General features: G+C 43.4%; 1 protein-coding gene across 1 annotated transcript; it reads left to right on the top strand.

Moving 5' to 3' along the window:
• The first annotated feature begins 302 nt into the window (after positions 1 to 302).
• Positions 303 to 23,086, top strand: LOC132652380 (grainyhead-like protein 2 homolog). The gene is made up of 4 exons (XM_060377670.1): positions 303 to 310; positions 1,809 to 1,875; positions 4,270 to 4,434; positions 22,790 to 23,086. The coding sequence occupies exons 1-4, from the start codon at positions 303 to 305 to the stop codon at positions 23,084 to 23,086; spliced, it is 537 nt and encodes a 178-aa protein (XP_060233653.1).
• The last annotated feature ends 1,502 nt before the right edge of the window (positions 23,087 to 24,588 follow it).

The following is a 24,588-nucleotide window of genomic DNA, read 5'->3' as shown; positions in this document are numbered from 1 at the left end:
CCCACAGTCCCCAAATGCCCAGTTTCCTTTCCTCCTTCACCATACATTCCCTCAGCACCTCATAAAGCAGTTGCCATTGAAGTATGTGCTTCAATATCTGCTGATGATTTATGGTTGAAATTGCAGTTAAAAATGCAGCTGTTGGTATCAGACAGAACTGAATTCAAATCATAGTTAATTAGTTACCAGATTTTTTGACTTCCATAAACAGTTTGGCTTCTCCCTATGAGAAAACATACTGATTGCTACCTCAGGAATTATTCCAAAAACAGACCTCATCATTGGCACAAGGCCTGTCCAGCATGAACATGTATGTTCTTAACTAGACCACAGTTATCATTCCAGGAGTCTTTGGGTCTGACTGCCAAGAGATGACAGTGGTTTTATCAGAAGGAAACAATATCTTTGAGTCCACTCTAGGTACAAGGATAGACCTCTTGGAGTGAGTCTAAGTGTTCCTGGTTAGATAAGTCCTCCGCCATTGTATAGCCTTGTGTCTGTTCATCAAGAAAAAAAAGGTTTTTTGTTTTTTTTTTTTGTTTGTTTGTTTTTTGGTGGGGAAGAATAGACCATTACATGGACCTCATGAATAAAGACTAATGTATATATTTTTTTTCTTTTTACTTTTTCCCAAACAGGGTTTTTCTGTGTATCGTTGGCTGTCCTGGACTCTTTGTAGACCAGGCTGGGCTTGATCGCCTAGAGATCCACCTGCTTCTGTCTCCCTGAGTGCTGGGATTATAGGCGTGCACCACCAACTAATGTGCTTTCTAAGAGCATGGTGGTGAAAACCAGAAGTACCCAAAAGATCCATTCCATTTTACAACAGAGTCAAGACTTCTCAAGTGTAGGAACCCCACCAGCCCCACATGAGAGTTGGCAGAAATGTAGTCTTGGCCTCACTCCATGCTCATGACTGAGAATATCTGGCAGTGGCCTATGTCTCACCAAAACCCTATGCTGGCCTCCAACATTTGAAAATGTGCTTCTCAGATAGTCTTTAAACCCCGAGAATCCGTGAATTACCATACTGCTCTGGGGCATCCTGACACACCCTGGATGATGTCTGTGGCTGTGTATTTCCATACTACTTGGCCTGACTTGGATGTTCAGGACATGATAACCTCAGACTGGAGATGTGGCTTTATGGCTGGCACCATGGCATCAATGGGATTAGTTTCATTAGAATTACTCCTCCCCGTGATTCCACTTATTTCGACATGACTTACTAGCTGAGCATTTAGTGATTGTCCTTTTGAGTGTAAATTATCATAATTAATAAGAACTGCCTTCATCCTATTTTTCTGTTTTTGTTGGGTAAGAAATAGAGAAAAGAACATTCAAGACTTCTTTGAAAAATCAGGCAGATTTAGAATAATTATCTTGTTTGTTTATGTTTATGTATTTAGTTGTGTTCTATTTTCTATATTGCAAGAGCTATAAGACTAGGGGCCTAGTGAGGACATTTCCTGGCACAGAATGAGCATTTTGGTTGCCATATTTATTGGTTGAGTGCCATATTAGAAGACTCTGGTGTGTTTCTATATGACAAGTGGTATGAAATTCTTTTTCTTTTTTTCAGCCCTTTTTTGGGGAAATTAAAACTGGAAAAATGAAGCCTTGTGATGTAGGACTCCACAGTGTCAATCTAAGCACCTTTCTTGTCTTAACTTCTAGATGTGACATTTCTTCTTTACAGCTGATCTTACCTGCTCTTTTCTCAAACAACGATAAGATTATCTTGCAAGGGATTAGTGAAGAAATCATGGAATTCAAATTTAAATTTGGCTTTCTTCTCTCTCTCATAGAGGAAGCCTGCAGAAAGCACAGGTGTGCATTCGTGATCGTCCCAAACATAAAGCCTTTTTAGAAACTGTAAGGGGTAATGTTCTTTTCTTTTGATTTTCCCCCTCATTTGCCTTTGAGTATTTATTTTAAAATCATGACTACCCTAAGAGAAAAGTGTATCAAGAATAAAATTAGAAAGGCCAAAATAAATGAATGAACTTACAAAAATAAAAATAATAAGAAGAAATGCAAATAGCCAGAGAACAAGAATGACTATTCAACGCCTTTAGCAATCAAGGAATTTCAGATTAAAATAATGTTTTGAATATTAGTTTGGAAAAAAGACAATCTGAGAAGAAAAGACATAATTGCCCTAAGTGTAAATTGTTCCTCCCTGGACCAGTGTGGCAAAATTAATCAGCTTTAAAATTATAACTGGGTCTAGTGGCTCAGATCCCTAACCTCAGCACTTGAGAGGTTGCAGCAGGCAATCTCTGTGAGTTCCAGGCTAGCCAGGAATACACAGTGAGACCTTGTTTCAACAGAACAAAACAAAGTAAGAAACAAAAAAACTTATTTCCGGAAATATGCTTTTTTAAAATGTCTTTTGTTTTAATGCTAGCTGTTGAACCCAAGTTCTCCTAGCCCTTGCTCTACCAGCAAGCTATACTTCTGCCCCTGAGAATTTACTTTAATAAAATATAATTAAATTTAAATGAAATTTAGCTGTAAAAAGAAGTGAAACACTGGGGTAGGGCAGCAGACTGTCAGCTGTCAGCTGAGTGACCAATAAGAATAAAGCCATGACACATGGTCTGATACAATCGTATAATTTTACAGAAGGTTTTACATATGGAAGACACCAGAGATGAGCCAAGCAAAACAATATAGCAATGAAAAAGATGTTTATTAATCATTGTATAAAAATATCTACATGTTTGGAGAAAAGGAGCTAGATGAGAGATAAGAGCACATAGATAAAGTTTAAAGGCAGTTAATTGTGGGTTAGTAGACTGTGGTTGTCCTTAATTTTTTTTATTTATTCATGGTCTCTGACTTTCCTATGTTGAATATACATACTTTTATGCTAAAAGTTTATGTGCTTTGTTTAAAATATAAAGGTTTGGAGTTGGCTATGACAGCTCAAACCTGTAATCTCAGCATTCAGGACAAGTTTAACCAGCTTGGGTTATACTTGTGGAACTGTGTCTCAAGGCACAGAGAAACAAAACAATGCCAAAAAAGAAAAGAAACATCTTACTTTGAGGTTTCTCTAGGCAAGACCACTGGAGTGAGTGAAAAGGAAATAAGTTAGCACTCTGCACAAGAAGATTCTAGGCTGGCTAGGTGCATGTGGGCAGATATTTGCATGTAGGGTAGATGAAATGAAGACACAGCATTCAGCAAACTGCTTTGAACCCCTCAGGGATCATAGAAAGCAGAGGTGATCCAAGAAAGAGGGGGAAATAGAATTCAGACTGAGGCTAGACCAGCCAGCCTATCCCAGGGAGTCTGGAGAGCATGAGGTGGGTTTTCCTGCACCATTCCGCTCCCAGCAATAAGGAATCTTCCTGCAGTGCTGAGGTACCAGTTTCATCATTGGAGATAAGCAAATTGGGCTTTTCTGTGTAGCCCAACATGCCCATAACAGTACACAGCACCCATGCTGATCTCTATTGACTCCATGGGGAGTCTAATGGGATGACAGGGAATAGCTACATACCATAAGGGAATAGATACCTACTCTATAAGGGAATCACTACATACTGGATGAGGGAATAGACACATACTATAAGGGAATAGATAACATATTGTGTAAGGAGTGACCATAGGACAGAGCCCAAAGTGGTCAGGTGATGACAGCCAAGTGAGATTAACGCAACGCTCTGGAGTACTAAGATAAGTTTTAGAAATGTCCTTCTTTGGCATGGGGGTTCCTCAGTGTAGTGTGTGCTTAGTGTGTGTTTGATCCCTATCACCATCACTGCTCATGGAAAGCCTTCACTCTACTGCAGTTCCTTTAGTGACATCACCTGACTGGCAGAATATTTTGCTTCTAAAAATTGTCCCTGTGTGTGTATTGGGGGAGCGGGGGATGGCTGTCAAAAAAGTGGGAAGTAGGAAGGTGAACAGAAAAAAAAGACCTAATAATCAAATCAGATAAAGACATGGTTCACATAGATTTACTCTTAATAAAAAGACGTGAGTAAATTTTTTTTCAGCCGTAGAATTCTGTAAGCAGAAATATGTAGCTTGTCACACTGCAAAATAGGCAAATCCAAAACTTTACCATTGACAAATAATGTGTCATCGAGGGACTCTTACTTTAGTGTACAAGCATGTGTGCGTGCATGGGTGCATATGTATGTGTGTGGCGTGTGAGTGTTTTGAGCCAGGGTCTCATGTACTGGCCAAGGCTGGTCTCTGTTACAAGGATGACCCGGAACTCTAGATCCTCTTGTCTTTACCTCCCGAGTGCAGGGATTAGAGGCCTGTGCCTCTCCTCCTGGCTACCACCCTGCTAAGCCCTTTTTCTCTTTCACTGTCATAGCTGACTACAAGGAGAACTTCAACACCATTGGAAACATTGAAGAGATCGCGTACAATGCTGTTTCCTTCACCTGGGATGTGAATGAAGAGGCAAAGGTTAGTGAAACCTACCATGGCTCTTAATGAATGAAGACTCTTGTTCAAAACCCTGTGTAGTGTTTTCCTAGAAACTTGAGTCAAAAAGAAGAAAACGAGCATGGTCCCTTTCTTATTTTATTTATTTATTTAGTTATTTGTTTATCTATCATCTGTGTATCTATCTATGTATCTGTATGTATGTATGTATCTGTCTGTCTATTTTGGTTTTTAAAGACTGAGTTTCTCTGTGTAACAGCCTTGGTTCTCCTGGAACTCTCTTTGTAGACCAGGCCAGCCTTGAATTCACAAAGATTCAACTGCCTCTTCCTCCCAAGCACTGGGGCCATGCTATATTCCCTTTTAGAGGATTCATGCCTTTGTCCTTTTGTTGTGGGGTGTGAGCTTCTGCTCTGAAAAAATGTGATGAGCCGCCATGTTGCCCCTCCTCAGTTCTTCAGGCCACATGTTCCAGTCTAGAACTTGCATCTAACACTTGGAGTCTCGTAACCCCCCGGCTTCTCTATGCCACCATCAGGAAGCTTGTATCTTCACAGTAGCGACATACAGCTTCAGTAGATGAAGGAGCAGAGCTCCAGAAGTAGGGCTTCCAATCACCTTCACCACGATGACTTTGAAACACTTCTTTGTTGACTGACCCTCTTCTGTTTCTTTGGGTGTAAGTGTAGCTGAGACATGCAGGGGTAAGTAATGTCTCTGACAAACAGGCATCAAGGACAGATGCCTGCCCTACCTTGGTTTGGATAAGGAAGTGTTTCCACAGATAACCCTGTTTGCTCTCTAGCCACAGGTCTGTTTTGAAGGCCCCAAAGCTCATTCTGGGTCTCAGTGTCTTATTCTTCAGCCTCATTTTGCACTTAAAGGATGTTTCAGATAAAACCTAAGCTTGTTTTCTGCTTCAGTTGTGTACCTGTGTGCCGGCTGGAGAGTGTTAGAAGACTTTGTCTTTCATCTCAGGAGGAGGTCAATGTAAACAAGGCTGTCAATGCTTCATTGTCCTCAGTGGGAAGGCTGGGTGAGAGAGGAAACTGGCTGGGAGTTTGCAAGCAGGCTTTCCAGAAGAAAATGAATTGCTCAGTGTCTCATTCCACTCATGTATAAAACAATGTAGGTGAAACTGGCTTTAGGCCCAAGAAAGCTGACCCAAATGGGCATTCGGTGACAAGTCAGCCGTGCAGCCTGGAGAATGTTCCAGAGAAGGGAACAGGCCCTACTACAAGATGCTTCACACAGAACTTCAGGCAAAATGTGTCTCTGGCATGCCTGCACACACCATGTGCTCTTGGCTGCCTGAGACCTCTCCAACTCTCTCCCTACTCCTGAGACTGTCACAGCTTACTGAGGTTGTCTGCGCCATTCCACGGCTCCTGCCACCTATCTTTCTTTAGCCTGTGCTGGCCCCTGCTCTTTATGTTTCTCTTTGAGGCTAGACTATTGCACAAAAGGGGTTTGTGTTAGGGCACAGTACTGGGATGTGCTGGAATCTCTGGCAGTCAAAACAAATGTCTCTACAGGCATCCAGTAACCAATCAGCAGTGTGACCAGGGGGAGGCCATATCCACTTCATGGTTACTGAGAAGAAAAATGGGATTTTGCCACAGAAGATGTCCTAGAGTGTTAAAGCTAGCTCTAAACATGCACCACAGTCCTCTCCGTATTTTCAGTATTACAGTCTGCTGTAATGGATGGTAGAGACAAGTGAGTTAAGGGCTGTTTCAGTAGGGACCTTTGAAAGAGAAGTGGACATCCCAAGAGACAGGCTCCATGGAAGCTGATGGAATAGTTGATTTGGGGCTACACTAGCTGATCTTGCAGCCAGTTCATTCTACACCACTCACTTGCCATATCCAAGTGCTCACTTTATGTATGCATGGATGGATACATGTATGTCTGTGTGCATGAGTGTGCACATGTGTGCCTGTCTGTATGTGAGTTTGCACATATGTGCACAGGTATACTTCTAGGCACACATACTGGTTTTCTGTAGACATTGGCAAATGGTCTTGGAAAATATTTTATGATACTTCCTGCAGTAGTGTTTGTTTTATTTCCTTAATACCTATTTTTAGTGAATGTCTTTTGTTTTAAGTGATAAGTAAGCTTTTTAATGTTACAAATGGTTATTACTGATTTTATAGTAAGTAGACTGCAAAAGAAACACTAGGATAGCAGTTGTGGGAAAGACTGTCAGCTAAACAGGGAGGATTGGTGATATCATACAGAAAATGTTTTCTTTTCGGGGGTTGCTGTTACGTTTATACCCAACAGATATCTGCAGGCTTCAGGAGGGGGTCTCAGCAGCTCAGTCTATATCACAGGATGTTTGGGATTTTTTTTTTTTGGTGGCCAGAAAACACAGACCTATGGTCCACAAAGCACATGTGTTAATATTGTGCATTTATGAATTATTCTAAATTTTAACATTTTCACCCATGTTTAAAAATAAAGAGTTTTTAGTTTGTTTGTAACATATTTTTTGGAGATAGGGTCTCCCTGTGCTACCTTCTGGGGTGTGGGATTATAGGCCTAAACTATAATACCAGGCTTCATCATTATCATCATTATCACTATTGTTGTTGTTATCATTATTATTATTGTTATTATTATTATTATTATATGCAGGTTTTTTAATTATTTTGATAATTAAGAATTCTAGAGGCACTGGGCCAAGTTTGCAAGGTTGTAAGTGGCTTTCATGATGAGTGACATTATCCTTAGTGCTACTCTGTTCTGGAACTTTCTCTGCCCAGCCCTGGGTATACATTTGAATTTTTATGCACTATGGCATCCACCCGAGGTTCAGGTCTTTGCTAGCTACCACTGTTGGGAGGTAGCAACACAATGAGATTTAAAATGTTTCTCATGTGTATGTGCCAAGTACTTTACCCACTGGGCCTTCTCCTTAGCCCCTCTTCTAATGTTGTGTTTATTGTTTGTGTGTGTGCACACTCCTGTGTGGTCCTTAAAATTGACCCCAGGACTTCCCATGTGCTAGGCAAGTGCTCTGCTTCTGAGGACCTTACACAGCCCTGCCTCTTAGCCCTGCATCTATCTTTCCTCTGGAGCAAGCAGGAGAAAGGAGAGGACACCAACACTGAGTTATTTAGCTTGCTTTAGTAATGAACAACATTTGGCCAGGAATGTGCTCAAGTTCTGTGGTGGTCCCAGGCTCTGGCCATGGTCCCAAGCTGGCTGCCTGCTTCAGGCCTAGTGGCTGCAAGGTTCCACCTCTCAGAGCCGGTTTTTCCGGTTGTGCCACAGTGGCTTTCTGTTAGGTGACTCAAGCAGGCTAAACAGTCTTAGACAGGACCTGTTCCCCTCGGGGTCTGTGCAGTCTGGAGGACCATGCACTGTGCATTGTCTCAGGTTCTTGGTGTGTAGATGGTGGAGTTCTGAGTGTCCCCACTGTCCCCACAGGTGGGCATGGGTCCTGGCCAGTGCAGCAGAAGGCACCTGCAGTGAGGTACAGCTGTGGCCTAGACCTGGCACCAGAGTTTCCAGCATTTGTGTTTATTTTTTCTGGGGACAGGGGTGGTTTTTAAGCCAAGCTGTGTGGCCCAGACTGGCTCAGAACTCACAGCAATCCTCCTGTCTCAGACTTCCAAATGCTGGTATTACAGGCATTGCCGGCTTCCAGCATCTCATGTCCCCTTCCTCAGTTTTATTTGCTGAGCTGTGGAATGGTGGGGAGTCAGGGTAAACACTCCACAGATGCCTGAGGTCCCACCCAGAGGGTTATGATGGGACAGCTTCTGAGCCTTACTTTCTCACATGACTCTCACCTGCAGGGCATTCCGATTTTAAGTTTCTCTTTAAAGTCAAACACTGGTACTAGAAAGCAGGTTTGCCAAGCACAAATCTCCAAGATGGTGATTTTTCACACAAGACTGTTGAGTCATTCAAGAGTAGTGAGCTTGGAGTACTGGTTCAGAGCATCTCTGCGACGGTGACATCACCCACACGGTGCAGCCCTAACTGCAGCTCTTTCTCAGGTTTCCAGGGAGAGTTCAAATGCCCCATGCCTCTTCAGTGTTGCTCTCTCTTCCATAGTGATTCCAAGGTTAACCTAGTCCCTGAGTGCTAGGATGTCTGTCATGGAGACCATACAGGAGACCAGCGTGAGCATTAGAGTGCTGCAGAATTCCTTGCACTCTTTGCCTTGTTACCATATTAGGAGACCAGCACACTACACCCTTTGTTTTGTGTTTGCGCCTTCCTACTCTAGCAAATGCTAGGATGAGGGAGGTCACCCCCTCCCCAGTCTTTAAAAAAAATCCCTCTTCAGCCAATATTTTAATTCAGTAAAAAATATTTCTCAATAGGGATTGAGCATAGCAAAAGTCCTCCCTCTTGATTAGTTTCTTTAGGTGTACAGATTTTGGTAGGTTTATCCTATATTATATGTCTATATGAGTGCAATCCCTATCCAGAAAGGCAAAGAGGATGAACATCAGAAGAAGGAGAAAAGAGACCTCTGAAAGGCTCTGCCCTGTACACTATCAAAGCAGATACTGAGACTTATTGCCAACCTTTGGGCAGAGTGCAGGGAATCTTATGAAGGAAGTGGGAGACAGTAAGATCTGGAGAGGACAGGAGCTCCACAAGGAGAGCAACAGAACCAAAAAATCTGAGCACAGAGGTCTTTCCTGAGACATACTCCAACCAAGGACCATGCATGGAGATTACCTAAGACCCCTACACAGATAATAGCCCATGGCAGTTCAGTGTCCAAGTGGAGTTCCATAGTAATAGGAACAGGGACTGTCTCTGACATGAACTGATTGGCCTGCTCTTTGATCATCTCCTCCTGAGTGGGGAGCAGCCTTACCAGGCCACAGAAGAAGACAATGCAGTCACTCCTGATGAGACCTAATAGAATAGGATCAGAAGGAAGGAAAAGAAGACCTCCCCTAAGAGTGGACTTGGGGAGGGGCATGCATGCAGAGGGGGGAGGAAGGGAGGGATTGGGACAGAAGGAGGGAGGGAACCACAGGGGGGATACAAAATAAATAAAGTGTAATTAATAAAGAATTAAAAAATATTTCTCCTTCACCACCACTAAAGACGAGTCTATTACATCTTTCTTTAGAAAAATTTTTGTTTACTGTCTATTATTATTATTAATGTGTCTCTCTGTGTGAGCCTGGGTGCACAGGAGTGAGGACATGCATATAGAGCTCAGAGGACACTTTCCCAGAGTTGTATCTCTCTTTGTACCTTGCTCTGAGTCAGGGTCTCTTGTCTCTGTCACCCTCCACAGTCCAGGCAGGAGGACATAAACTTCCTGTCTCTGCGTCCCATCTCTCAGGAGGACTGTGGGATTACAGACACTCCAGCATCCCTAACTCCCTATCTAGGTTGTGGGAACAGGTCTCAGATTGCCAAGCTTGTGTGGCAAGTACTTTTGCCCACTAAGACATCTTGTTGGCCTTTCTTTTGACAAGTCTTAAAGAAAAACCTGCCAGGCTGTGGTGGTACATGCCTTTAATCCCAGTACTGGGGAGGTAGAGGCAGACCGATATATTTATGAGTTTGAGGACAGAGCTAGTTCCAGGAGAGCCAGGGCTAAATGGTGAAACCCCATCTTGAAACAAACAAACAAAAGCAACCTAAAATAATTCAGTAATATTAAGCTGGCATAGTAGGGTATTCTTTGCTGCCTTTGGATTTAGCGTCTCTGCCTGTCAGGGTAGAACAAGGCTTCCTGTTTGATGCTGTCTGTCCTGTTTGCCTGAATACCTTCCACTAGCTGCAATTAAGGACTTGATGTGTTCCATTCATCCCTTTATTATGAGATTACCAGTGAATGTTCTTCCAGTCTCAGGAAGAGAGTTTCAGAAACATGTCTGTATCAACAGATGTTTAGGATGCAACTGGATGTACAGGGCTAAGAGATGTCATGGAGGACATTTCTCTGCATCTCAACTTCCAATTTGCATCCCAGTCCTGCAAGATTAGGTAGATGGAAGGGCGGATGCTACCCTCAGGCTCCTGTCCTACCCATCCTCATGGAAGCAAATCATCCATTATAATGAGACCAAAAAAAAAAGTGCTATAATTTTCCTTTTCCAATAATTGCAGAGTGCAACTTACATGGGCCCAGGAGGGAAGATGGGCATCAGCTTCGCCTCCTCAGCAAAGCGGATTAAATGACTCTTCCTGCTTGGCCACAGGCCCCATGTTTAACATCCTCAGCCCCACAGCAGCTGGCCCCCAGAAAAGCTGGTGTGCTGTTTTAACACTTCAGAGCCCAGAGCTTTCCTTATCCTTATGCCCTGGAGCATTACTTGTTTGTATCATAAAAACCATTGTTAATCCCATCACTCAGGAGGCAGAGGCCAGGTGGATCTCTGTGGTTTGAGTCCAGCCTGGTCCATATAGTGAGTTTCAGGATAGCCAGGACTACACAGAGAAACCCTGTCTTGAAAAACCAAAAAGAACTACCACCACCAACAATAACAAAACCCCAAACCATTGACCAGAATGGACGTAGCTACTACTTCAGATATTTTGCTCTCTTCAGCTGAGTGCTTGTATGTGTGTAGACTAACTTGACATCAACAATCTCTGCTGAATGTGTGTGTACGTGCCCACTCACACATGCGTGCTCTGAATAGCCTAACATTAGCGGGTCTTTCTACTCTGTACCCACTAAAGAGCAGCATTTCCCAAGACTGCAGTTCTGAGGTATTTAACTGGGTTCTTTCTACCTTTACACATTTATTCCCTATCTACTCACCTCTCTAGCTCTTTCTCTGGTATCCTGAAATTTATTTTCACGTTTATGGGCTTGTGTTTTTCTTTTATACTTTTTTCCTGTCATGAATAGTAGAGACTTTTTGTTCTTTTCCTTTTGTTCAAAACCATGCAAGAGGCCCAGCATGTAACACACAAACAAAACTAAGATGGAGATTATTTTCAGAGAAGATGAAGGTATGTGCAACTTAAGCAATCAAATAAGCAAACACACTGCAAGTTGTTCTGACCTTCACACACACCCCACAGGAGAGAGAGGAGGAGGAGGAATGGAGAGAGAGAGAGGATTTAGAATAAAAAGTTGTCTGTAAGCTTGTACCTGTAGAAACCCATCAGGTGATTGTGGCCATGGCGTGCTGACATTTCCCCTGAGCCCTGCTTCCTTACTAGTCTACTTCTAATTAATGTTAAGTATCTGAGTTTGCTCTAATATTTAAAAGATGTCATCTAAAGCTGAGGCTGTTTTTTGAGGAGTGGTTGTTGAGATGGCTGGCTGATAACAACTGAAGATAAGAGGTCTTCATCCATCTGTAAATCTGTCTCTGAGGAAGACAAAAGCCAATGGGAAGCAGTGCCTAGCAGCACCTGTATATAGGGCAAGTAGGCAGAGTCAGTGTGTAGAGATCTGAGGACCTGTGTCCTGTAGAGCAACTTCCCTTGTCTCTCCTCCTGTGTGTTGGTTTCTTCCTTCAGGTGCTCCTCTCTCAAGGTGCAGCTAGTGGTGAGCAAGCCCCGCCCAGTCCCTGCATGTGAGCCAGGAATGGACAGTACAGTCCCTCTGAGTTTAAGAGACAGCTTGTTAACAGAGCAGGTCTGTGATGGCAGTGACATTTCACTACAAGAAAGCAGTGAATTGGGGAGAACAGAATTTTTTAATCTTGTACAACTTTATAGTTACTTTAGGTGAGTGAGATTATGCTAATTAAAAGCTATCCTTAAACTCAGTACCTATCATGTCTCAGGTTTGCTATTTCTTTTCTTCCTCCTCCTCTTTCACTTTTTCATTTTAATTTTTATTTGGGTGTGTGTGTTTGTATGCATTTCCCATAGAGGCCAAAAGAGGCTGTCAGATTCCCCTTGAACTGGAGTTATAGGCAGTTGTAAACTTCCAAACATGGGTGCTAGGAACCAAGTTTGGATCCTCTGGAAGAACACTGAATGCACTTACTTGCTGAATCATTTTTCCAGCCTCATTTAGCTGTCTCTTTTCCAGTATTTCTTTTTTCATCTGAGATGTCTAACAGGTGCTGTTGTTGAGTCAAGCTTTCATATAGCAGAGGCTGGCTGTGATCTCTTGATAATCCTGCCACCATTGCCCAGTGCTGGAATTACAGGCTTGTGCAATCACACCCTACTTTATTGGTGCTCTGTGTCAAGTACAGCGCTCTTAGAAAGCTAAACTTCTGGGTCTGGAGATGACTTAGTGGTTAAGAGCACTAGTCTTGTAGAGGACCCAAGTTCTATTTCCAGCACTCACATGGTGGCTCACAACCATCTGTGACTCCAGCTTTGAAGGGTCTGATGCTTCTAAACTCATAGAGCCTGGGCCATGCAAATGGTATACATACATACATACATACACACATACACACACACACTACATACACACACCACGCACACACACGCAAAACACTTCTGTTCATAGAATAAAATGCATAAATCTGAAAAGTAATTTACAAAAATCTAAATTTGGTAGTCATGGTGTACCTTCCTAGGGCATGCTTCTAAATGGACTCTCCCTTGAACTCTTCCTTGAACTCCTGGACACCAGAGGAGGGGACAAGATGTGCAAACATTGGTTTTTAGAATGCACAGAGAGAGCGAATGGACTGCCTAAAGGATGCCATAGTTCCGGGTGAGCAAGGTTCATAACTTTGCTGGTTCCCTACCCCACATCATCAACAGAAAGTTGATGCCTTTTCTTAGGGAGCTTCTATGGCAGTTAAAAGATAAAGCTGTTTGTGCAGAAGTTACCATTCACTTAGACTAAGTTAGTATTTTGCTTAACTTAGGCCGATTTTAAGCAGGTTATCTGATAGAGAATATTATAGGGCATCCCATGGTCTCAAAAGTAAAGAGAGCACTGGGAGAGGCTCCTGGGAGAGGTCTCAGAAGGATTGAGTTACACACAGCCGAGCAGGGCAAATGGCGTTTTTCTGTGTTTGCTGGGGCGTGGTGTGGGCAGAGGGAGTTTTAAAAGGGAAAGACAAACATTTGCTGGAGTCTGTGGTATTGAACTTAAACAAAGCCTTGCCTTTGTTCCTCTTTTATAAGGTAAGGGCTGACAGGAAAACTGGAGCTAATGCTTGTGAACAAGGAGTAATCTTTGGATGGCATCTCACCGAAGATATCAGTTGATCTTTTGTTAGTGTGGAGCAGCCATGGTCTCTGCCCTGCATTCTACTTACGGCTCTGAACTTCACAGCTATAAGCTATTGTATTGTGCAGAGAATTGGATTCCACACTTGGATTTCATGACATAATGGTGTGTGCCTGTGTGCACAATGACTAATATTTGTTCAGCAATTACTATATATCAGGCACCCTGCTAGGCCTTTATACGTATTATCCAATTATTCGTGTTTCTAAGCAGGTAACAGCTTTCATCTGAGGAGTGAGTTGAAGTTAGTAGTTTACCTCAGTAACACAGCAAATGCACAACAGAACCAAGCAAGTCTAGGCTGAGCACAGTCCTTCCATAGTGCTGGTCTATGTTGGGAGGACTGTGAAGGGACATCTCCACTCTCATGGCCAGGGAGACAAGGGTGTATTTGAGGCAGCAGATGAGATACCAGTTTTGAGAGATGGGATTCCTGGCCAGGCACAGGTCCTGCTCTCAGAGAAGCTAAGACAGGCCTGGAACTAAGGTGAACTTCCAAGACTCTTGCCTCCACCTCCCAGCACTGGTATCACAGGCAGGAACCACTGAGGCATGGCTTTTTCTTCTCCACTTTCAGCTGGAGAAAACAACTTAAGCAGCAAATTTATGTTCCTGTGTACAGTTGTATACAAAAACCACACAGACATTCACAGTGGCATTGGTTGTAAACTAAAAGCTGGAAACAGCCTAATTGGGGGGGGGGATTTCTCATTCTATATGTAAGCATTTTTAAAGAGACACAGCTATCAGATTTCATCATTATGTGGGAAAAGTGAGAATTGGGAATATGTGTTCTCTTCTGCCCTTTGCAGAATAGGACAGAACTCACATTTGCATAGTACACTGAGGTACTTGACTGGGGAGCAAGGGTGGGAGAGTGTTTGCAGTTTTGCTTTTGGTGCCTTTTGAGTTTTGTATTGGATTAGAGCATTACAAAGTTTTTAGATCTGGGGATGTGGCTAAGTTGCTAGGCTGCTCACCTAGTATGTGCAAAGCCCAGGTTTTGATCACCAGCCACACACATACCAGGAATATATGAGGCCCTATCTAGAGAGGGTGTGATAGAGAGAAAGAGAGGACAAGAAAGCAAAACCACCAAAAAGTTGACTGAATTTACACTTAAAGTCCCACAACAGGGAGCTTGTCAATGTGTGAAGCAGTCACTGTTAGGCAGTGTCCAAGGCCCTCCTCATCCTAGTATGCTGCTGTGTAAGATCCAATGGGGTGGCAGAGCTGAACAGTGAAAATTGGAGATGAATGGACTCTCTGGCCTAGACATCCCTCCTGCTAAGTTCTGTGGAGAAGTAGACTTAATCATTTTATTTTATTTATTTATTTTTTTTTTTGGTGAGACAGGGTTTCTCTGTGTTGTTCTGGCTGTCTTGGAACTCACTATTTAGACTGGGATGTCCTTGAACTAAAAATCCCACCTTCCTCTGCGTCCCAGTGCTGGGATTAAAGGCATGCACCACCAGTCAGCCGATTTGATATTTTAAAAATAAATTTACCTTGATTTAATGTTTGTTTAATCATTGAGGCTTATAAACTGGAGTCATCTGAGGTTGGCTTTACAAACTCCCTGAGGAAAAATCTGGCCAGGATAGGGTAGTGTCCCCCTGAAAGAGCAGGGTTGGGGGCCCCTGTGGTGCAGTAGAGCTACCTGAGCAGTGCACAAGGGTGGCCTGCTTGACTGCTCTGGCTCTGAGGAAGAACAGTTACAAAGATGAGCATCATGGAGGTTGGCTGTGGGCTGTGTGGTGGGTGGCGAGGTTGGGGAAGCTCCTTACTTTTGCTTGTATGGCTCCTTTCCGGTTGAAAAGTATGGCCTCATTTAAATACCATAGCACCAAAGTGGGGATTATTAGAGCTTCTCAAAAGACAGGGTCTGCAAGAAGGAGGGCTGGCTGAAGGAGCTTCCTTCTGCTCCTTCCTTCCTTCCTTCCTTCCTTCCTTCCTTCCTTCCTTCCTTCCTTCCTTCCCTCCCTCTCCCCTTCTCTTTCTTTCTTTTTTTCATTCTTTCATTCTCTCTCTCTGTTTTTGTTCAAGACTTTCACCCTGCTCTCAGCTGTAGAGAAAGCTGGCATCTTCTAACCCCCTCACTGCAGGTGACCCCACTTACCACTTGCATTGGAGGCTGTAGCCGAAGCCTCTGGCTCCCTGGGGAGCCCTGTGCCCTTTCACTTCTAGCCTGCCTGGCCCAGGTTCGTCTTACATTTTTAATGTTTCTCTCACCTACTCTGGAAGGGTGTGAACCCTGCCACTCCGGAGCCCCACTGCTTTTCTCAGGTCTCACTGGGCCTCTTACTGGGTACTGTGGCCCACACCTACTTGTCCCACTTGACGCATGACACACGGGCCCCAGGGCAGCTTCGACGCTGATTCCAGGGATCTCCGCATCCCGCAGCCTTTGTTCTCACCCCTGATTCCTACAGGAAGCCTTCCCAGTTAAGCTCTTTACTTCTTTGCAAGTTCTCATAGCAAGTATGGTTTGTATTGTTCAACTAATTATGCTTGTTCCACAACACTGACTAGAACTGGGCATGAGCAGTGCTCTTGTCCCGGGAGCAGGGCCTGCTGTTAGAGAGCCTCTGTGCTTCTCATCTGTAGCCCTTCCAAGGGTGTGAGCATGTGTGGATAGGGAGGTGGTTAGCTGGACGGACAGACAGACAATCATGCTGAGTATGTTGTTGGTCTTATCGTAGCTATACTGCTACCTCAGTCACTAGGTAGGTAAATGGGCAAGCAGACACGCTGTCAGGTAGCTTCAGAGGGTATATCCGGTCAGCAGTGACCCACTGTGTTGTCTTGACAACTTCAGCTACTCTGTCAGTCTCAGCTTCTAGGTACTATTATGAAAGCACGATTGTGCATAAAGGAAAAATGCATATTTGGAAAAAAATTATGTTTCTTAACTCATTGCGTAAATACTTGATGAGGAACCTGATGAGGAACTTGATGAGGAACTTGATGAGGAATACTTGATGAGGAGCCTGGCAGAATGAAGCTGACCTGAGACAGAGAAATGGCCTTTTGGGCTTTTGCCCTCATGGAACAGGTAACTAAACACATTAAATTCAAATACTATTCAGTGTATGAAGAAAACAGAAAAGAGAAATGCAGTCAAGTATGCCTCTGGATGGGAAGGAGAGAAAAGTAACTCTGGCTTGTGTGTCTGAAGAGTTAGTATTGAACTGAAGTCTCAAAGGGGGCGGGGTAGTCGTCCAGTCGTCCAGTGTGGATCTGCAGAGACAGCAGACCGAAGTGCCCTGAAATGGACCAGATTTGACGTGCTCTGAAAACAACAACAGAAAACACACTGGTGGTGGAAAAACAGAAAAACCATGGCAGGTTAGAATGTGAGAGCAACTCAAATGTTCATCTGTGTGTATTCAGATGCACTTGTAGCATGTGTAAAAAATAAATACATTGTAAGAATGAAAGATAAAACAAAAAAAAGAAATACAGTAATCATATCTACAAGTGCTGTATAATCGGAGGCTTCAGGAAATCCTGAACAAAACAGCAAAGGGGCCTGAGAGCAGGTGTGGGGGCTGGTCTTGCCTTGCTATCCTCACCTCTGAGCACACTGCCAGCACAGGAGGATGCTTGTCACTGCTGGGTGAGTCACAGCGTGAAGTGAGCGATAGCTCACATTTTATTATGTTCTTGCTTGGCTAGAGTTTACTCTTACTTTTTTTGCCTGTTTCATTTGTCATTCCATCTGCACTCATGTGGAAGAAAAATGACAAAATGTAAGGAAGCTATCTAAAGGTCTTTAATAAGAACCAAGAACTAATCCCAGCACCTGGGAGGCAGAGGCAGAGGCAGAGGCAGAGGCAGAGGCAGAGGCAGAGGCAGAGGCAGAGGCAGAGGCAGAGGCAGAGGCAGAGGCAGAGGCAGAGGCAGAGGCAGAGGCAGAGGCAGAGGCAGAGGCAGAGGCAGAGGCAGAGGCAGAGGCAGAGGCAGAGGCAGAGGCAGAGGCAGGAGGATCTCTGAGTTCAGGACAGCTAGAGCCACATAGTGCGATCCTGTCTAAGGAAGGAGAAGGGGAGAGAAGAAGGAGGAGGGGTGGGAGGAGGAGAGAGGGAGAAAGGGAAAGAAGGAGGGGGAGGAGAGGGAGGAAGAAGAAAAGAGGAGAGAAATTGGCACCAACACACTTACTTATTTATATAATATTTATGAAGGGAGAATGGGTTCTAGTGTTAAACTTATTTCTTGGTGGACACCCTACCTGTGGTTATTGCAATAAACCTGTGTGATTCTTTAGATGAGTTCTTTAGGATCCTGAGTATTAGGAAATACATTAATATATAAATAGCCTTTAGCCAGAAAGATAGTACAAGTACAAAATTCAATTTGTATGAAGTCAAATAAATCCATGACACTGAATCATGGTTGTGAGGATTTAGTTTTAAATCTTAAATTGCTTTCTAAATTAAATCAATTAAAGATAGGGTTGACTGTTTCTATTGGAAAGCCCAAGAAACAGTGGAAATTAACAATGAGATCATGGGTTGGCTCTGAAGCTCCCTGCTGTGTTTATTTTAATAAACTGTCTTATTTGCCTGGTGTGCAGCTGGGGTTGAGACCTCTGCAAAGTCACTTTTATGTTCGAAGCCACAAAAGGGGAATTGTCACTCACATGTAACAAGTGATTTTATTTTTAAAAAGTCACATGCTTTAGACTGCTTTTTCTGGGGAAGGTGTCTAAAAAATTATCTGCTTCACTCTGAACATGTGAGGAAATTGAAATGGTGTCTATTATTTGCCTGACTGCACAAGATTTAATTAGTCTTCCTGAAGAAGGAAAAGTGTGCTTCTAGAATTAGAGGAATCCACCTGAGGTTTGGGAAGGATGTAAGCAGAGGCCGCACAATTGTGTGTAACTCAGAGACAGGTCAGCTATGTACCGAGTCCATCTGCTCTTTGCATAGCCTGAGCTCCTGTTGAAGCTAGAAATAACTTTCTGTGCTTGACATTTAGATGAACATTCAGGGGGTGAAATCATGCTTTGTCCTCAGCTCTGCAACACATTTACGTTGGGTTCTTTGTAGGTCAACTTAGGGGAAAGTTGCTCTTGTGTTTGCCTACTGCTGGTGGAGCTGTGGGACATGGTTGGGTTTGCAAAAAGAAGCAAATGCTTATCAGCTCCTCGGCCAAGGTTTCAGTTAACAGCCTTCTGTGCCGCCCCACCCCCACTTCCGTTAAAGTTCAACCATTTGGATTTTGAGTGTGGCACAGCCAGGCTGTGATTGATGCCATCAGACCCTGAAACTGCTTTCCAGGAGGTGGCCAGAAGGAAGCGCTGCTGAGCCCAGCACAGCACCCTGCATGCTGGGCTGACCCGAGAGATGCCAGCACAGAAGGCAAGCTCCTTTTATAGGATCAGGCTGCCTTGAGTCTGAGCCACTCTGGGCCTTCTGTGGAGACCTTTCTCTTTTAAGAGCATTAAATCTAAATATCTCCCTGTTGAACTCTATTGGCTTTTAAGGACCTTGTGTACAGGGTGATTGACTTTTATGGCTCCTCCAAGGATGACTGAGTCTATTTATTGCCAGTGAGCATCCGTTATCTCATTGGCTCTAGATGACTAGGCTACTTAAGTGGTCCTTGTAAATAGTCATGATCTGTTGCTCTAGCTCTCTTAGGTCAGACTTGGAGATGACAGACCATAATTAGCTTTTCTTCCTAGCTATCATTGACCCTCAGTGAATGACATGCAAATTAGCAAGCCAGTCATGTAGGAAATATCCACCAGAACATTGTCTTCTCTTCTACTAGGCAGTCCTATAGATGGAGTGTGGAGTGATGGTGGATTACATCAGGGAGATCTTTGTGAAATGCAGGGCCAGAATTAGGGACAACCACTAGTTCAGCAGAGTGAGCATTTTGTTTGCTGATACAAAACTGCATTCTGGCCTAGATCATCCCATTGGCAGCAATAGAACAAGTCAAGTGTGCCTAGAAAAGGACGCCTCCTTCCTGACCATCACATCAGTGGTCACGTTGCTACTGTAATCTTTAAGACACCAGCACGTATCTCTCACCCCATCTCACCCCTGCCTTCTGTGGTTGCAGGGCACAGAGCTTGCATATTTGTGTTGCTGCAGCCTCAGGAAACTTAAGATGTTTGAAAACATTTGCTGCTTAAGTGAATGTTAAATAAAATTTCTCTGTCATTTAGGGACTCTCCAAGGTAGCATTTTCTGTTACTGTGACTGTTATGGACAGAATATTTCTACGCTGGAAGTTTGGAAGATGCATCCTGCCTGCCATAGTCTTCATTACTCAGGCATTTGCATCTTCAGTTGATCTCACCCCCCTGCCCCCAGGCTTCTTTAGATTCTGTGAGGCCCCTGCTCAAATCTAGAGTATCTGTGGCTTATGTTTCACTAGTTTCCTCCAGGCTGAGGACTTTGTTCTGCGGGACCTCTGCTCACACCTCTCTTGTACTCGACCACTGTATGATGGTCATTGCTGAACACTGGTTGCATTCTCCTTGAATTGTTAGCTTCTGTCTCTTTCTAAGATCCTACACCATTTAATGCATTGTGTGCTTCACTGTGTGCTTCCATGGATACTTATAGACTGAATAAATGAATGAAAAGAATGAATGAGTGAAATGAATGTATATATTTAAAAGTATCTTTTCTTTATTTTTATAATATATAACATGATATTACAGGGTATATAAAGAGCAAAGTAGGGAAATTAAACTATGTATTATACAGTTATTCTTTCCCTTCCTGTGCGCACGCACCTATGCCTGTGTCTGTGTACAAAGCCGCTAAAATTTATTGTACACCATGCCTGTAATTCCAGCTCTAGAGAGCCTTAATCAGGAGGATCACCACAAGTTTAATACTAGCCTGGGCTAAAGAGGGAGCTTCAAGTTTCAGGTGACCTTGAGCTGCCAAGGGGACCCTGTCTCAAAGACAAACAGATGGGAAAACATTTCTTTAACACAAATCCAATGTCTCTCAGAGTACCCACACATTAGATCTCTAGACGTACAGTGAGACAGAGTACCTTTAGTATTTGTTTTCGGGTTTTGGCTAGAAAGGTGGGAGCTAGTGGCACAGCTGGCAAAGTTGTTGTAATTAGCACATCATTGAAACTTGTCAAATGTCCTTAGACACTCCTGATGGGCATAAGGAGGAGCTCACAGGTAAAAGGATGTGTGAAGAGGTGAAGCACTGACAATTAGATGCCTGGTGGTGTAAATTACTAAAAGTCTACAGGGTATCAAACAGATCAGCCCGGTACCTAGGAAGAACTCTGTGGCCTTCATTTTCCTTCAGGGCAACTCTAGGCACTTTCACAGAGGCACAAAGGTTTTGACATCCATCAAAAGCCCACTTTTGATGGGATAACACTTTTGAAACTTTGTGTTACACATAATAATATATGTCCCGGTCCACCCCTGTCCCTGCTACCCTTCCTCCTAGTTCTTGTCAGTGTTCTTTGCTCATTCCAATAAAAATCACTATTACATAGTGTCTATATTAGTTTGTGTCACAATGACCAGAGCACCTGTTAGAAACAGTTTAGTGGAAGAAAGGTGTTTTGTTTTTCTTTCTTTTCCCAGAGTTTCAGAAGTTCCCAGTGCATTGTGGGTGGGAGGCATCATGGTAGGAGTGTATGGCAGAGGCTGTTCAGATCAAGGTGGACCTGAAGGCAGAGAGCATGCCAAGAGCCAGGGGCTGGCTATATAACATAGGACCCAGAGACAGAGTTCCCAGCCAGGCCACTTCCTAAAGCTTTCATAGCCTCTAACAGCACTCATCTCTGGGGGAATTGTAGATGCAAACTATGAAAATGCCATCTTTTGGCTGTGACCCACCATTATGTAGAACAGGGTCATTTTTAGCTCATTTACACTCATCCTCTGTCTTTACCAATCCTTTACAGTGAAACTTGTTTTTTATTCTGTTAATCAAATAGAACTCTCAAAAACTGATTAGAGTTTCTGTCCTGTTGGCATCATGTCATTTCTATTGTATATTTTTTGTTTGTTTGTTTGTTTGTTTTTTAGCTTGAAGGTTTTAAAAGTTTTTCTATTGCATTTCCTGATGCCACATGTTATAAGATGAGGATTTAGTTTGTTCAGAATCTTGCTATAATTCCCAGGTTGCACTGGTCCTCATGATCCTCCTGACTCAGCTCCCTGACTGCTGGATTACAGGTGTGTGCCACCACTTCCTGTTAACAGGAGGAGGTTTATGCTGTTATTTAATCCCTCCTGTTTCGTTTCTTGCCTTTGCCAGCTCCTCTTCTTCACTAATGTGGAGTAGGTTAGCATTTAGATTTTCTTTTTCAGGGAGAGGGCTTGCAGGCACTTTAATGGGACCATTGAACATGGCAAGTATTGAGTGACATGTATGAGGCCCCTTAGCTGGTTAATGCTACTAGAGGCTGAAGTCGGGGCTTTTGACTTGCAATCTAGTGGGATTCCTGTAAGTTCAGTTATCTAATGCTTAGTGAGTTCTTTGCTAGGCATTGTATTAGGTGCCAGGTCATATTAAATAATAAGAAATTATTCCAGACAGACCTCACGCTCCACAGTCAAGGAAGGAAGTTTTACAAAACATAACTGGGTTTCAATGCTATTCTATTAAAAAAGAATAGTTATCTAATTATTATTATTTTTTATCCTGCAGGTCAGAGGTTAGGGAAAGTTATAACTAGAAGTGTCAACTTCTTAGATTAATTGACTAATTTAGTATGTGGGTGTGCCTGAGTGTATGTATGTGTGCCACGTGCATCCAGGAGCATATAGAAGCCAGAAGACGGTCTCAGATCCGCTGGAACTGGAGTTACAACAGTTGTGCACCACCGTGTGGGTCCTGGAAATCAAACCCTAGTCCTCTGCAAGAGTAGCAAGTGCTCTTAACTGCTGACACATTTCTGTAGCCCCAGAAGTGGCGATTTTAATATACCAAGAAAATAACCTAGTTAACTCATTTATAGTGATGTGCTTTCTAGACAGTCATTTAAATTGTCTATTTCAAGTTCAAATATCAAAGCAAATTGTTTAGAAGTTTACAGCCATATAATGTTTTGTGCATCTGGCAGGATTCTATGGGAGAGTATTGAACAGTTATCAGTTGTCCTTATAGGTTTGTGTAGGATTTTCACTTCACATGCCTGCCTGCCTCCCTCTTTGAAGGTCCTCTGCATGGCAGTTTGTGAACTTTCTTCTTTTTCTGCCTCCTTCAGATTTTCATCACAGTGAATTGCTTGAGTACAGATTTCTCCTCCCAGAAGGGCGTGAAAGGACTTCCTTTGATGATTCAGATTGACACATACAGTTACAATAACCGCAGCAATAAACCCGTCCACAGAGCGTACTGCCAGATCAAGGTCTTCTGCGACAAGGTGAGTAAAGACAAATTTGTCAGAAAGGTTCTGTTTTGGCTAGATGTTCTTTTTAATGACATTTCTCCCTTGTCGCTGTTCTCGGCCAACCACAGAGACATGGCAGTCTTTTATTCTCAAGTCCTGTTAGATATTTAGGGAGTCACCAATCCACTGTCCTTTGTCTTGGCTCTTGCTGTTTTCAGTATTTTTACCATTAATTTAATGACTGGCATTGCCCTGGGGCTTAGTTCTCTCAGGCTGATAAAACAAAATACCTGAGGCTAGGTGGTGTGAGCAATAGAAATGTACTTTCTACGGAAACCTCAGCGCTATGAGTTCAGTCCCTGTGAGGGACTTCCTGGCTGCCGGTAGGCATGTTCTTTCCTTGTGCTCACATGGAAGTAAAAGAGAAGAGCTCTCCTGTGTCTTTCCATGGGACACTGTCACATCAGGGATCAGCCTCATCACCTCACCAGCGTTAAGGGCTTCGCTTCAGCACATGTCGGGTGAAATGAGGGAACCTTCAGTTTGTAGCATACTGTGCTTTGGTCCGAGCGTGCAGCTGAGATGACAGATCTGGAATATCCGCTGGGTGTAGACACTACTGTAGAATACACATTGCAATCTTGGCCATTTGTTGAGTTGCATGGGGCCTCACCTAGAACTTTCAGGACTAGAAACCTTGCCTACAAAATAAGTTCATCATTTCTTACACAGCACACAGTGCTTTCATCTCCATGATTGCTACTATACACTTTAACAGAATAGTTAGAATAAGAAAGCTTCAACCCTGAAGGTCAGGTACAAGAGATGGTCACAGGTGTGAGCACGTGTACTGATCATTTGACAGCCTGTGTGAGGTCAGCCTCTGTGAGGGCAAGTAACGGAGCCTAAGGTACTCGTTGGAAAGCACCAAGGGGCCTTCTGAGGACAGGGTGTGAGGTGGGCTGGGGGAAAAAATTCTAAAGACCCTAGCTGGCTGGTGTGTGCAAAGGGACTGACATTGCTATGTTGTTTTGCATGAGAAGTTACAATGTAAAGCCCTGATCTAAAGGGAAAACCCTGTTCTGGGCAAAACTGGTAAGAGTAAAATCAGCTGCTGGAGTGGGCAAACAGGTGGCCGGGAAAGAAAAGCACAAAAGAAAATTAAGATAGGAAGGGACACTCTCCTGGTTAGTTTTTGCCACACAGCTGGAGAGTTTTCTCGTAAGAGAAGGGCCAACCGAGAAAATTCCTCTAGCAGATTAGCATGTGTGTAAGTCTAAGGAGCATTTTCTTGATTGATGGGTGATGTGGAAGGGCTTAGCTTACTAAGGGCTTAGCTTGCTAGCCCTGGGCAGGAGATCCTGGGTATATAAGAAAGCAAACTGAGCAAATCTTGAAGAGCAAGCCAGTACGAGACATTTCTTCATGGTCTCTGATTCTGTTCCTGCCTCCAGGTTCCTGCCTTGAGTTTTTCTCCCTCAGTGATGGCCTGCACCTGTAAGAGGAAGTAAGCCCTTTGCTCTCCAGGTTGCTTTTGCCGTGGTCTTTATTGTAACAATAGAAAGAACACAGAAATGTCTATCTATACTCTGTATTTATATACAGAGTAGGCCATCTTATAAAACAGAAGACTAGGGGCTGGCTCAGTCCTAAAGAACACTTGCTGCTCTTGA

Source organism: Meriones unguiculatus, chromosome 1, assembly GCF_030254825.1.
Source record: "Meriones unguiculatus strain TT.TT164.6M chromosome 1, Bangor_MerUng_6.1, whole genome shotgun sequence".
NCBI lineage: Eukaryota > Metazoa > Chordata > Mammalia > Rodentia > Muridae > Meriones > Meriones unguiculatus.
Note: the sequence above shows the minus strand (reverse complement) of the source record. Positions and strands in the feature narration are given on the sequence as shown.